General features: G+C 37.0%; 1 protein-coding gene across 7 annotated transcripts in view; it reads left to right on the top strand.

The window, feature by feature from the left end:
* The window catches only part of LOC145483966 (MAP/microtubule affinity-regulating kinase 3-like), a 30,337-nt gene that overhangs the window by 9,011 nt on the left and 8,893 nt on the right, over positions 1-12,433 (top strand). For 5 of the 7 annotated variants that reach the window (XM_081462550.1, XM_081462547.1, XM_081462553.1 and 2 more), the window contains 15 exons: positions 374-544; positions 706-759; positions 5,920-5,968; positions 6,575-6,640; positions 7,286-7,356; positions 7,452-7,508; positions 8,405-8,641; positions 8,776-8,833; positions 9,094-9,155; positions 9,661-9,760; positions 9,852-9,970; positions 10,238-10,428; positions 11,004-11,211; positions 11,623-11,744; positions 12,162-12,311. In XM_081462550.1, the coding sequence (XP_081318676.1) occupies positions 374-544; positions 706-759; positions 5,920-5,968; positions 6,575-6,640; positions 7,286-7,356; positions 7,452-7,508; positions 8,405-8,641; positions 8,776-8,833; positions 9,094-9,155; positions 9,661-9,760; positions 9,852-9,970; positions 10,238-10,428; positions 11,004-11,211; positions 11,623-11,744; positions 12,162-12,311 (1,715 nt within the window). The remainder of the gene's footprint in view (positions 1-373; positions 545-705; positions 760-5,919; positions 5,969-6,574; positions 6,641-7,285; positions 7,357-7,451; positions 7,509-8,404; positions 8,642-8,775; positions 8,834-9,093; positions 9,156-9,660; positions 9,761-9,851; positions 9,971-10,237; positions 10,429-11,003; positions 11,212-11,622; positions 11,745-12,161; positions 12,312-12,433) is intronic. The other 2 variants (XM_081462548.1, XM_081462552.1) reach the window with 2 other exon arrangements.

Raw genomic sequence — 12,433 nt, 5'->3', positions numbered from 1 at the left:
CCAAGACGCCGTATTTAAACAAGACGAGCAATTTTCGACTCTACCTCGCGTCGAGTCTGCCGCGGTTTGCGGCTTTCTTACGCAACGGAGAGTTGTAGTTTGCCTGGAATTTGTTAGAAGAGGCATTTTTGGAACTGACCAGCATTTTAGTAGAGTTTAAACAAGCAGTTCTGCGCGAAGAGAAAAGAAAGTTTATAGCCATGTCTTCTCTGCCTGAACGACCATGTTACGGGCCAACTCCCGACAAGGTCTGCGACTGAGTTGCAATTTTTCGTTAAATTGCCAATTCATCGCACACTCTAGCCTATGCCCTTGATCCTTGGATAGTTGGCAAACGCATAATCCTTTATTTGCTGTCATTTTGATCTCCTAGGTCCCCGATGGCCACAGTTCTACATCATCTGGCTCTAGAACGAGTCGGAACCGCTCTTCAACCTCGAATGCGGAGGAAGTCCACATAGGCAAATATCGTCTGATAAAAACTATTGGGAAAGGGAATTTCGCTAAAGTTAAACTCGCCAAGCATGTACCGACGGGAAAGGAGGTAAATATTATATCGTTCTCTATTTACAGTGGCAAATGCGCTTGTGGATTCATCGCGTTCGATCGTCTTGCTTATTTGCTCGCTGCGAGGGAGAGAGTGTAATAATTAAACACAGACCGGCCCTACGCCTTCACTAAGTTTTATATTTTCCCGTTCAAAAGGTGGCCATCAAGATTATTGACAAGACGCAGCTTAACCCGAGCAGCTTGCAAAAGGTATGTTTTATATTATACGAAACGACGAAATCGGTAGAGAGTAGTAACGTGTTTTCGCGTCGATCAAGCTAGCTATTTCGCTAGCTTGTCGCATGTAATTACGTATTCGAAAGCAACGTTGGAACCTTCGGTTTGTTTTGAAGAGCGCATCAAACCACGTAATTTACCGTTTTCGTCGTGTATAACTAGCAAAAGTAGAGATTTCGTTGCCTACCTTACAGACCCAAGATCTCGATGGCACAGCGCCCGTTGAGCTACAGCTGTACACCTTGACTTTGTTGATTTTCCTCCGAGCGTACGTTGATGTGTGGGAAAAAATTCTGTATTCTAAACTGAAATTGTTCGTTTACATATTACTGTCAGTTTAATAGAAGACTCTGCTAACATTCGCATTAGAGCACCACCAAGACTTGGTAATTTCTTTCGGATACAAGCTTAATAATGTTTTGAATGAAGCGATCGTAGAAGGAGAAATGGTGTTTTTAAAATCGAAAGGTTAACCGAAGGTTTTTTTTCACAGGTTTATTTTATTTGTTCAATTTTTGCTGTGAAGTTGCATTACATCGAAGTATAATTAGTTGCATGGCGAAAGATTGCCCGTTGTTAAATCTGTTAGTTGGGGTAAAACATTCTGTAACGTTGTAGGCACGGACTTCTGACGGTACAAAGATTTTGTGACGCGAAGTGAAAATTTTAGACAGCATCTCAGGTTGTGTTTTATTAATAAAGTGTTGGTCCATTTTGTATTGCACGTGTTTTCTTAAGATTTCCTCGGTCGGTTGGCTAATGCAACTTTTAAATCGGACGAATGAAAACTGTTGCCGAAATCCCCGCCGATTTACTCGGAATTTCTTGGGTCAATAGCCTTGCAAATCGCGTGCACATTTTTCAAATAAATGGACAAAGTTCTTTCCATCCTGTGTAGTAATGTGGATTGATAAAAATCGAATCGGTCGGTTACCCTTGTATATTTACAAAACTGTGCGGTAGACGCAGTGGTTCGGCAGGGATTTTTCCACTCATTTATAAAATAATATTTTCCGTTGGTAATTTGTCCTCGCTGCGTGTACTAGAGTGAGGGTTTTACGTCACAGTTGAAATGTCTTAAAAGGTGTTATGTTATTTATCCATGGGTTTTTGTACACCACACGTCGGCTTATCCTTCAAGCAGCTGTGAAGAGAGCAAGATCTAGACCTGATATTCTAGTAGCTCTTTGTAAAATATTGTTCCTAAGTCGGTACACTGTTAGATTAAGAATATATCTTGTTGTTCCATTATTAGCATCTGCAGGAAAGTGAACACAATATGCCACCATTATTTTTGTCCTATAGTCTTTGTACCTTGATGTGCTAAAAGGATTCTTTGCAGACACTGTAGTTGTAATGGCACATCTTGGGTGAAATCCAGTGTTGTTGGCCCTTTTGTGTCTCAAAGTTTTGTCAGTGAATTTAGGAACCAATTTTGTTCCTGGATTGGGGACAACCCCAAATTGTTTCCAGATAGCATTGGAATTATTTGGTGACTTTATCATCAACTGTTTGTTCTTTAAAAGTTATTTTAAGTCTGTCAAGTTATTTTTTATCACATTGGTATATCTATGCATAGCCCTTCAAAAGACAGTAATTTTAATTAGTTCTTCTGAATAACAGCATGTTCAATAATTATTTTTCACTTTTTATTTCCTGCCCTGTTGTTACACTTGAGCCAGGTTTTCACATGGTGGTTGTTGATACCCTTCCAACTCAAGTTGTGTTTGTCTTTCATTAACACAGATGATGAATAGCTTCATCTTCCTTAAATAGTTTTACTGCTGGTTAATCATCCAGATGTGAACTAGTAGTTAGCTAAAACTTTGGTTTTGTTTGTCAAATTCATCTTGTGGTTGGTCAAGATTCAGTGTATCAGCCCCAATTACAGCTGTAGTGCTTGTGTAGAGCTCTGCCTCAATTATTGTAGATCTTGTAGGCAGAAGCAGTTAGCTTTGTGAGCTTTCCCCATTAATTTTTTTCACAAGTAAACTCATATATCAAGGCTGCAAATAACAGTCGGTCATCGGACAATTGTCCAGTAAATCTGAGATTTTGACAGGTAAAAGCTTAGCCTGGTCGGACACTCTGACGGGGCATTTCTGATAAACGAAAAATATCTTAACTGGAAATTTGTGGCCAAATATGGCACAATTTTTTTTATTATACTGCCACACAATACTATGCAAAAAAAGCTTTGTTATTATAGTTTCACCTTTATTCCATTTCTGAGCAATAATTTTAACACGTGCAATGCGTCGTCTCAAATGTCACATCGAATTGTGCTAGTATCGATTTTATACTCAGTTTATTTTGCTTTTTAGTCATTCCAATTTGCAACCAACATTTGGGCAGAGGTTCTACTCTGAAATACCAAAATGTCTCAATCCAGTCTGGTCCGACCAGACTGGCTTTTTGTCAGGCCAAAACTTATCTTTGGCCTGACAAATGACTTGCTCGTAGACAAAAATTATTTGCAGGCTTGTATATTGTTTGAGGCATATAATGGTGTGTTGCACCATAAAGCAGGACTTTTGTATGATACTGTGATTGCAAAATCTATATGGTACATATGCACATTTCATTGACGTCATCATTTGCATGAAAATATTTCATTGATTTGTACATGTACATTTAGCATTTTTTTGCTTGTGTGTTTCTTATCATAAATTGAATATTCACAACCAGTTGCATTTTGAAGACGTTACAACTCAAGTGAATTGTGAAGCTGTAAATTCAAGCATACATCTATAAGATTTTCACATGTAGTAAAGTAGCATGTTTTGTTTTAAGGTTGTGTAAAAATTACTTCTTGTAATGATACAATATTATCAACAATTGTCTAGATCAGATATGATGCACACTACCCACAGTATAAAAAATTAACCACAAACATTGGAAGCAGACAAAAAGATGTTGCATTGAAATGTTTGTGTGTCTCGTTAATAACCCAGTTAGTATTTGATGTGATCATGTAGCTAAATGGAAGAAGCAAGTCATCAGTCAGCTACTTGTCTATTGATGTTACATGGGCCCTGAGTACAACAATATTCTAATGTAAAGTTTCTTAAGCTTTTACTCTCAACACTTAAGATACCAAATCGTCTGTTGTGTATACCTGGGGTGGTAAAACAGAGTTTTCTTGTTGCATTTATGAAAATGTACTGGTTCTTTATATTTAAGTGCAGTAATTGTATTAGATATTACTTGTAATTTGCCATGATGTGAACAGTATTAATATAGCCTGTCGGTGCATGTGTACAGCAACAAGTTAGATATTGAAGAAGAAGCACATTTGATATTTTTAAGTGCTTGCATATTGATCTGTTTGCAGTTTTTAAAACACGGAAGAAGTACAGCTTAAATTGAAACTTCAGTGAGTTTTTCTTCCATGTAGCTTCTGGTTTTCATACACTTGTAAATGGGTACAAAACCTTTTTTCTTGTCAACAATTAGTTGTGCTGGGTTTCTTTCTTCCTTATTAGGTGCATAAGGTCTGGTCAACTGGTTTTGTCATTTATAACAAATATATTTAATGATCACTGTGTGTAATTAAAGGTTTTAAAAAAGAAAAGATTGAGACAGCTATCTAGTCTTTTGTCTTAATGCACGCAGAAATTTCAATTAATTGTTTTTTGTATTTTCAAAATATAAAGTTTTTCTGTTATTATTATTAGCCTTTTAATTCCCGAAAGTAATCAGCATCAAGTTTTTCATTGAAATACCAATTCATTTTCAATACCAATTCATTTTCAAGCATGAAATTGAAAGCATGAAATTACAAAAAATTATTCTCAAGGATGTCTTCCAAACTATGTGAGCTAATGCGAGCTAACACATTTCCCATTGCATACATTATACTTTTATCATTATCCTAATTCAGCCTCAAAATTGAAACTAAGAAATGAATTGGTTTGTCTAGCAATGCACGCAGAAATTTCAATTAATTGTTTTTTGTATTTTCAAAATATAAAGTTTTTCTGTTATTATTTTTATTTAGTTGTTTTTGCTTTTAATAGCAGGCTGGCACATTATATAAGGTACTTAAGTGCCTTTATTTGTGACTTAGTTTCAATCATTTTCCTTGATGTTGCTTAGTACTAATGTGTGGAATGTCGTAGATAATGCAGCAACAAACTTATACATGTTGACTTTGTATGTGTTTAATAGAAACTTTGGTGGGAGGATTAATTTATATTTTGGTACAAATGCAGGTGTAGTGCTTTTGGTAATTGTGTCTTCTGAGAAAGATCAGATTACAATGTACATGTACATGAATTTTAAAACATTCCTGAATTGCAGATGTTAGTTTTTTTTTACATTTTCCACGTTGTGTATCATGTGCTCTATTAATATTGCACAATGCAAACTCATTGTCAAATAGTCCTATCTGTCATTACAATTTCTTTTTGCAGTAATTCTACAGTGTTGTTCTGGTAATTTCTTGTTATCATCTATACCTTTTGTGAGATTCAACATTGTGATTCACATCCACTGACATATTTGTTTTCAGTGATTTGTGTGTAGTTGGCAATCACTCTTAGAAGTTGCTTGATGGCTTGAAATTTCTCGATACTTTTTCCATTGGCATAGATTCGTTTACCCACATCAGTTCAGAATATTCTGCGTTATTAAAAGAGGATAAATTGGAGATGTTTTTAACAATTTTCTAACTTTTGACAAATGTCTGCTATAGAGTTTGGTTGCTAGTTGCGCTTAGATACAGTTATATGGTGTTTTTATAAACTATTTAGCAGCTACGCATGTAACTATATGGAAAGCTAAGTTTCTTTTAATGGGACTCCTAGCTTCAGTTCTTTGGTCAATACATGAACACACACTTCCACTTTCATGCTTTGTCAAAAGTGGGTACGATTAAACAAACAAATAATCTGTGTTTCATGCTTAAATCTACATAAAATGGTAGTGGACCAGATTCGTGCATCTCAATCCTTTATACTTTGGGAAAATTAAGCATCATCATTTATGAAATCTGTGTAAGCTTGTCACATAAGTACCGAAATAATTTTGTTATTGAGAGTTCAATTTTGCTTTCTTTGTACGTGTATAATTCAGGATATTTTCCACTTGAACATTTGTTTATTTTTTTTTTATTTTTTTTATTTTTTGCAGTTGTTTCGAGAGGTCAGGATCATGAAGTTTCTTGACCATCCCAACATTGGTAAAGATATATTTTTTGGTTTTTACTAAATGTAATTTCATGTACATTGGGTTGGTGTGAGATCTAGTCGACATCTTTACAAGTTCATGTAGTTTGCACTACAAACAAAGCCCACTTTGCAGACTTATCATTTACCCTTTGTTCCCTGCAGAAAGCTGGAAACTCATAGATATTCTCCTTTATTAATCCTCTAAACATGGACGCTCTCTTGATTCAATTTTACGTACATGTATGCTGTTGTTTAGATTGGTGTTTGATAATTTGGAAGTTTGATACCAGTTCAATTTGTATGTTGGTACATGTAGTTTTTTATGGCAGAATCCTTGCAGCACATGTACTGCAAAGTAACATGAGGGGACACTGTACAGAGTACACTAGTACAATTGACATTTTTTGTTATTCGCTGGTGCTTCACTGTAGGATGACGCAACGTGAATTGCAAATCTGACTGTGATTGCTATATGGGGTCAAACAAAGTTAATACTTTTTTATCCCTTGAGAAAGCCTAAAATGTCTGCCATAGCACTGTTGTAATTTAAGATTTAAGGGCTTTTTGTGTTGTTGCAAAGTAAGGTGTGCTGACGAGATTGTCTTATTGTTTTACAGTGAAGCTCTATGAGGTCATAGAAACTGACAAGACTCTGTACCTTGTCATGGAGTACGCAAGTGGAGGTACGGAAATGTAAAAGTCATATAATCATGTATTCTATTTCTTTCTTTATTTTTTTTTATCAATAAAAAGGTAGCACGAGTGCCTCTTAGAAATGCACCACAAAATGTAGGACATGCAGGGCAAGAAAAAAAAAATGAAATCCAGTTGCCCAGTGGGCCAGTACATTTCAGTTCAGTTGCTCAACTAAAATATTACTTGCTCAGTAGGCACGTAATGTTCATGCACCTTATCAGCTACATCATTTACCAGGTACTGTCTGTAATCAGTGATAGACTATAGGGTTATGCTCAAGGATTTTAAATTAATCTGTGCTTTCAACTCATTGTTTTGCTCATCTTGCAGTCTTGAGTTTTGAAATTGATTTGATTGGAAATTATCACTAACAAGACTACTGAGGCTAATTTCACTTGCCCTCCTGACCACCAAACTTCAATTTATACTTGCCCAAGAGCAACATTTACTTGTCCTGGGCAATCGGACCTGGGGTTTTTTCTGCCCTGACATGTAAAGGATTGAGACTTGCTAGTATGAATTCCCTTTACTCATCAATGCTGGTTTATTTGGCCAATGTGCTCTTTCCTAATCATTTCTTACATAACTAGTGTAGTGTAATGAATTGAGCCCCCTTATTATTTGTTTTGTAGGTGAAGTTTTCGACTACCTTGTAGCACATGGTAGAATGAAGGAGAAGGAGGCAAGAGCAAAGTTTAGACAGGTATTGATGATTGTTTAGTTTCTTTACCCCTGCATTTCTAATAATAATCTTGGTAATTCTCTAATACTTGATGTTTTCTTTTCTCTCTGTCTTAGATCGTATCTGCTGTGCAGTACTGCCATCAGAAGCATGTTATTCATAGGGATCTCAAGGTATAAGGGAGTAAAGTCTAGATTATTCGAGGTTTAGGGGAATTCATGAACAAGAATAGCAGTTCTTATCAAAATATCACAGAAGAAAAGGGATGCCTTACATTTGCCTATTTCATTAATGGATTCTCAGTGCCAGATCTCCAAGCACAATGAGCTACCTACAATGCAATTTACGATTGCCTAGTTCATGATCATGACTTATTTTGGTTACCTCTGATTCTTTGCTCAAACGATATCAAATGCCTAGATTTCTAATTGTTGGACCAGAAATGATGATTAATCAGCTGTGTATACTGATATTGGTCCAGTGCCCAGTAAAACTACAGCTTTTCCTCACTACATGTAGTTTTTTTGTACTTTTTGAAGGCTTTTTAAACCAGTAATTCCCAACTTACATCATACACACTGCCAAACAGACATGAAATGAGGATAACGGTAATCATCAACCAGGGAATATTGTGATATCCAAACAGCTTCTCCAAACTATAACTGAAAGACTGGTATGACAACACGCATGGAGAATTCATACCTTGTGAACCTTGCAGGGCAGGAAAAAAATTGAAAATCCATTTGAGGTGGCCAATATGACATTGGGAGGACAAATGTGAACAAAGTATGCTTGGATTTTAAACCAATCCATGCTCTCAACTCGGTGTTTCACTCATCTGGCAGCCTTAAGTCTGAATTAGTTTCTTACTCGAAAACTGACATTTTCACTCAGATCCTTAAGGCTACTGAGGAGTATTTCACATCATTGCTTACTAAACTTATATTATCACTTGCCCAAGAACAAAATTTACTCTCCTCAGGGAATCGGATTTGGGGTTTTTTCCTGCAATAACTTGAGAGTGGTGATGAGTGTATTAAATACTTCTCTTTGTTTCTTCTCTTTCTAGGCTGAAAATTTACTTTTAGACGGAGACATGAACATTAAGATAGCAGACTTTGGTTTTAGTAATGAATTCACTCCAGGCAACAAACTAGATACCTTTTGTGGCAGCCCACCTTATGCAGCACCAGAGCTGTTTCAAGGGAAGAAGTATGACGGCCCAGAGGTTGATGTCTGGAGTTTAGGTGTAATTTTATACACTCTAGTCAGCGGATCACTTCCATTTGATGGACAAAATTTAAAAGTAAGAATATTTTTGTTTACCGCTGTCATTCTCATCGATTGTGAATTTCGATCTTTTGTTTTGCCAATCCACACGTCTCTGACTTCTGTCCATCAACATTTTAATGGAAAGCGACTTTAAATGTTTCTTTGTAGGAATTAAGAGAAAGAGTACTCCGAGGAAAATATAGGATACCTTTTTATATGTCGACAGGTGAGTCAGTAAACATAAATTTGTTTGAATGGTACTATAGATCAGATCTATACACCCTTAGTCTATTGGATCTGTTTTATGTTCCCCTTGGTGAATCCCTCTTATAGAGAAAGTCATCTTAAATTTTGAAGATACATAACAACTTTAGAACTGAAGTTTTTTTTGTAGGTTTGAATACTTTTATGCTGTGATAAAATGGTTTTCAACTGCTTTGCATAATGTAATTTGTTTTAATTTGATTTTTTTCTCTTTTTTCCAAGACTGTGAGAATCTATTAAAGAGATTTTTAGTGCTTAATCCAACAAAGCGATCTAGACTAGAGGTGGGTATCTTTGTGTTGTTATTTCCCTTCAGCTGAAGTAGACACTCCTATCAATATCAGTATGTGTATTGGTACTGAGGTGGCAAACTAGAATGAAGAGAATCATCTAACTTATCGTGATGAGCTATCAAATTCTCCAAAGTGACTTAAGCGGTGTAGGCTTACATTAGAAGAATTGAGATGTCGTGTTTGATGCATGTTTGATGCTTGCAAAAGGAACTTAAGGGTTCTGTTTTGTTATCTTGTGTGGATTTGTGTTTCTGATTGTTGCTCATACATTACAGTAGGCCATCTTCACTCCTGGTAGGGGGAGCATAGGGCGTCACCCATGGATCTCCACCTGACCCTATTTTTGGTAGTTCTCTCAACCTCTGTCCAAGTGATGTTCTTTGTAGTGAGCTAGTAATTATTGCTCATGGTTAGATTTAATTGTAGAGCTTCATTCATTAATGTTAATAATTACTGTATTGGTGGTACTAAAGTTGTAATATTTATTACTCTGTAGCAAATTATGTCGGACAAGTGGATGAATTTAGGATATGATAATCAAGATCTTAAACCGTATAGTGAACCTACACCTGATTTTAAAGATGAAAGAAGAATAGGTAAGGAGTTTATAAAAGCAAGTACATATAGCTGTATAGTGTTGTTTGACTATGTTGTTCAAAATGTAATTCCAACTTTTTTTATGTTCAGAAATTATGCTTCAAATGGGATTTTCAAGAGAAGAGATCCAGGAAGCTTTGTCAAACAATAGATATGATGAGGTCATGGCCACGTACCTCCTCTTGGATGAGAGAAGGCAAAAATTAACAGTGAGTAATCTTAGCTTTGTGACTCTGAATTTAGTTCCATGATAGACCATTTCCGAGTTGCCTTTTGCCTCTGTGTCAAAACGAGTCCTCATGTAGAACCATTTACATATGAATGGTTTTGCTCAAAGTCTCATTTTGACACAGAGGCAAAATGCAACTCGGAAATGACCTATTCCGTAACCAGTCCCAATACATCTAATTTCTTTTGACAGTATCATAGAAATGTCAGTATGTTAAGAGACAATTCAGTCATTTATTTGCTTACAGTTGAATGGCTCCAGTGACCCACTAATGGAAAACACTAGTGCACCAAGACCAAGTACATCTATGCCGTCTGGTGTGCCTGCTCCTATTCGGCCAAGCCGAGCCAGTGCGAGGCGGGAGAGAGGAGATCGTGAATTACCTAGAAGGTATACTGAAGGTCGCACTCCTCATAAAACAGGCCCTGGTATAAGCAGGCAAGCATGATTAGGTTGCACCCTATCTAATTTTGTACTAACCTTTTATTTTGATGTTATTTTTATTTCTCTCTGTATTCTTCCTAAAATAACATTGAGTTCATTTTCAACTTCTGTTTTATATTGGAAATGTTCTCCCTCCGCTTACTAGTTAAATTTGAGAATTGTGCATACTAACCACTAACCTTACACGCTTTAAGTTTAACCAGTTTTCGTTAGATGCTCCATGTTATTTTGCTCATTTATGACAGCTGGCTGAAGTTTAGAGTCATTAGTTCCGGGTTCAGTTATCATGAAAGCTTTTGTTGCTTTCAAGAGGTGGGGGGCTGGGAGGAGGAGGTGGTGGGGAAGTGAAATCATTTTGTCACTTGTGTAAGTCCTAGACACTATTTTAATTGTAATCTGTTCAGTCATACCAAGGTGTAGTTAAAGTTTAGGCTTGTTTGTGATGCGTTGACTGTTACTGAAGATAGGCTTGTGTAATTTTGATGTTGAATTATCACAAGCAGTGTTACTCCTTAATTGCCCTTGCATTGATAGAATGTAGGATAACCAATGCTAAACATTTTCAACAGAGCTGCTACTGAAGCAGGTGGAACAGTATCAAGTCAAGCAAAACCTATGGGCAGAGGAGAGCGGGATCGGGAAAGAGGTGGTGTGATAAAGAACGCCGTTCCCAACGACGAGCGAGTGCCGTCATCTATTGGACGAGCTTCCAATCCTAACAAGGCCGAAATACCTGAACGTGCAGCAGATAGAAATCGAAGAGGAAAGACGCAAAGGGTTAGTTCTACAAGAATGGTTAAAATCTTTGTTGTCCTTACAGTAAATCTGTAATGTTACAATTTCTTACCGACTTCAAAATGACAATTAAGAGGTAGAAGCATTGCCAGTGTCTGATATTGGCAAACTGGTGATTTGATTGACCGCTCAGGACCCTAGATCACCATTTGGATGAAATCCCTGCTATTTCTGAAAAGTGGTTTTATCAATATGGTAAACTAATTTTACTGCTCAATCTTGGTTTCTTCTGACTTTGACAAATGGCTCAGAGCTTTACTCCTCGCCAAGTACCAGTCTACAGTATAGGAGCCTTCAGCTTGCGCAGAGCTTGCACAGTTCACTTGTTAATAAGCATTGATACCTGAAGCTGTGGTGGTCAATATGCTGATTTGAACTTATCATGTTATTTAGCAACACAGTATGCCACCAGGAATTATCAGAAGAAACACATATGTTTATGGGGAGAAACGGGCGGAAGAGAGGAACAGCACATCACAAACACCATCAAGTCAGGCAAATGGGAAAGGAGAAAGGTTTGTGACCAACATTTAAAACGGCATAAATACCCCACCATATATGCTGCGGTAGTTTTGTCTTGATGTTGTAGTTACACATATATGTCAGTCTGCCAAGTCAGTGCTGCAGTTCCACATTTGGGTTTTAAGAATGGTAAAAGGCCAGAATGAAAAGTATGAAAGTTATAGTAAGTGCAGTAGGGAAGAAAAGTAATCAACAAGACATTCAAACACTACAGCATGTGCATTATTACATTTGTACATGTGCCATTGCAAATGCAAACCTCTAGCATCTTTGTTATAACTTCTTCCTTTAGAATGTCTTCTTGCTTCTTATAATACTGGTGTCCTCTCTCTTGTAAACTTGGGTAAATCTGCAAAGCTCTTCCAAAGAACTCAATCTCTTATCTTTTCGTTTCTCTGCCTTTCTATTAGTGCAACAGAACCCGGCCCTAGTGGCAGTAGCGTGGGTGCTGGCAGACCCACTTCTAAGCAACCTCCACCAGATCTTGGTAACAGGTTATCACCCACACGTAGATCTCTTCCACCAGTTGCTATTCACCAGGAAAATAGGCATAGAGCCGGGTGAGTGTGCTCTGTCCGTAATTACTTTAGTTTCAAAGAGTGATCCATGACAAGCACAGTATTGTTGCCCTGTTTCAAGTCAGCGTTATTTGGTCACCATGCAATATTCCTCCTGACTGATA

The sequence above is a fragment of the Orbicella franksi genome, chromosome 4 (genome assembly GCF_964199315.1).
Source record: "Orbicella franksi chromosome 4, jaOrbFran1.1, whole genome shotgun sequence".
In the NCBI taxonomy this organism is placed as follows: domain Eukaryota; kingdom Metazoa; phylum Cnidaria; class Anthozoa; order Scleractinia; family Merulinidae; genus Orbicella; species Orbicella franksi.
This window is presented reverse-complemented; position numbering and strand designations above follow the sequence as displayed.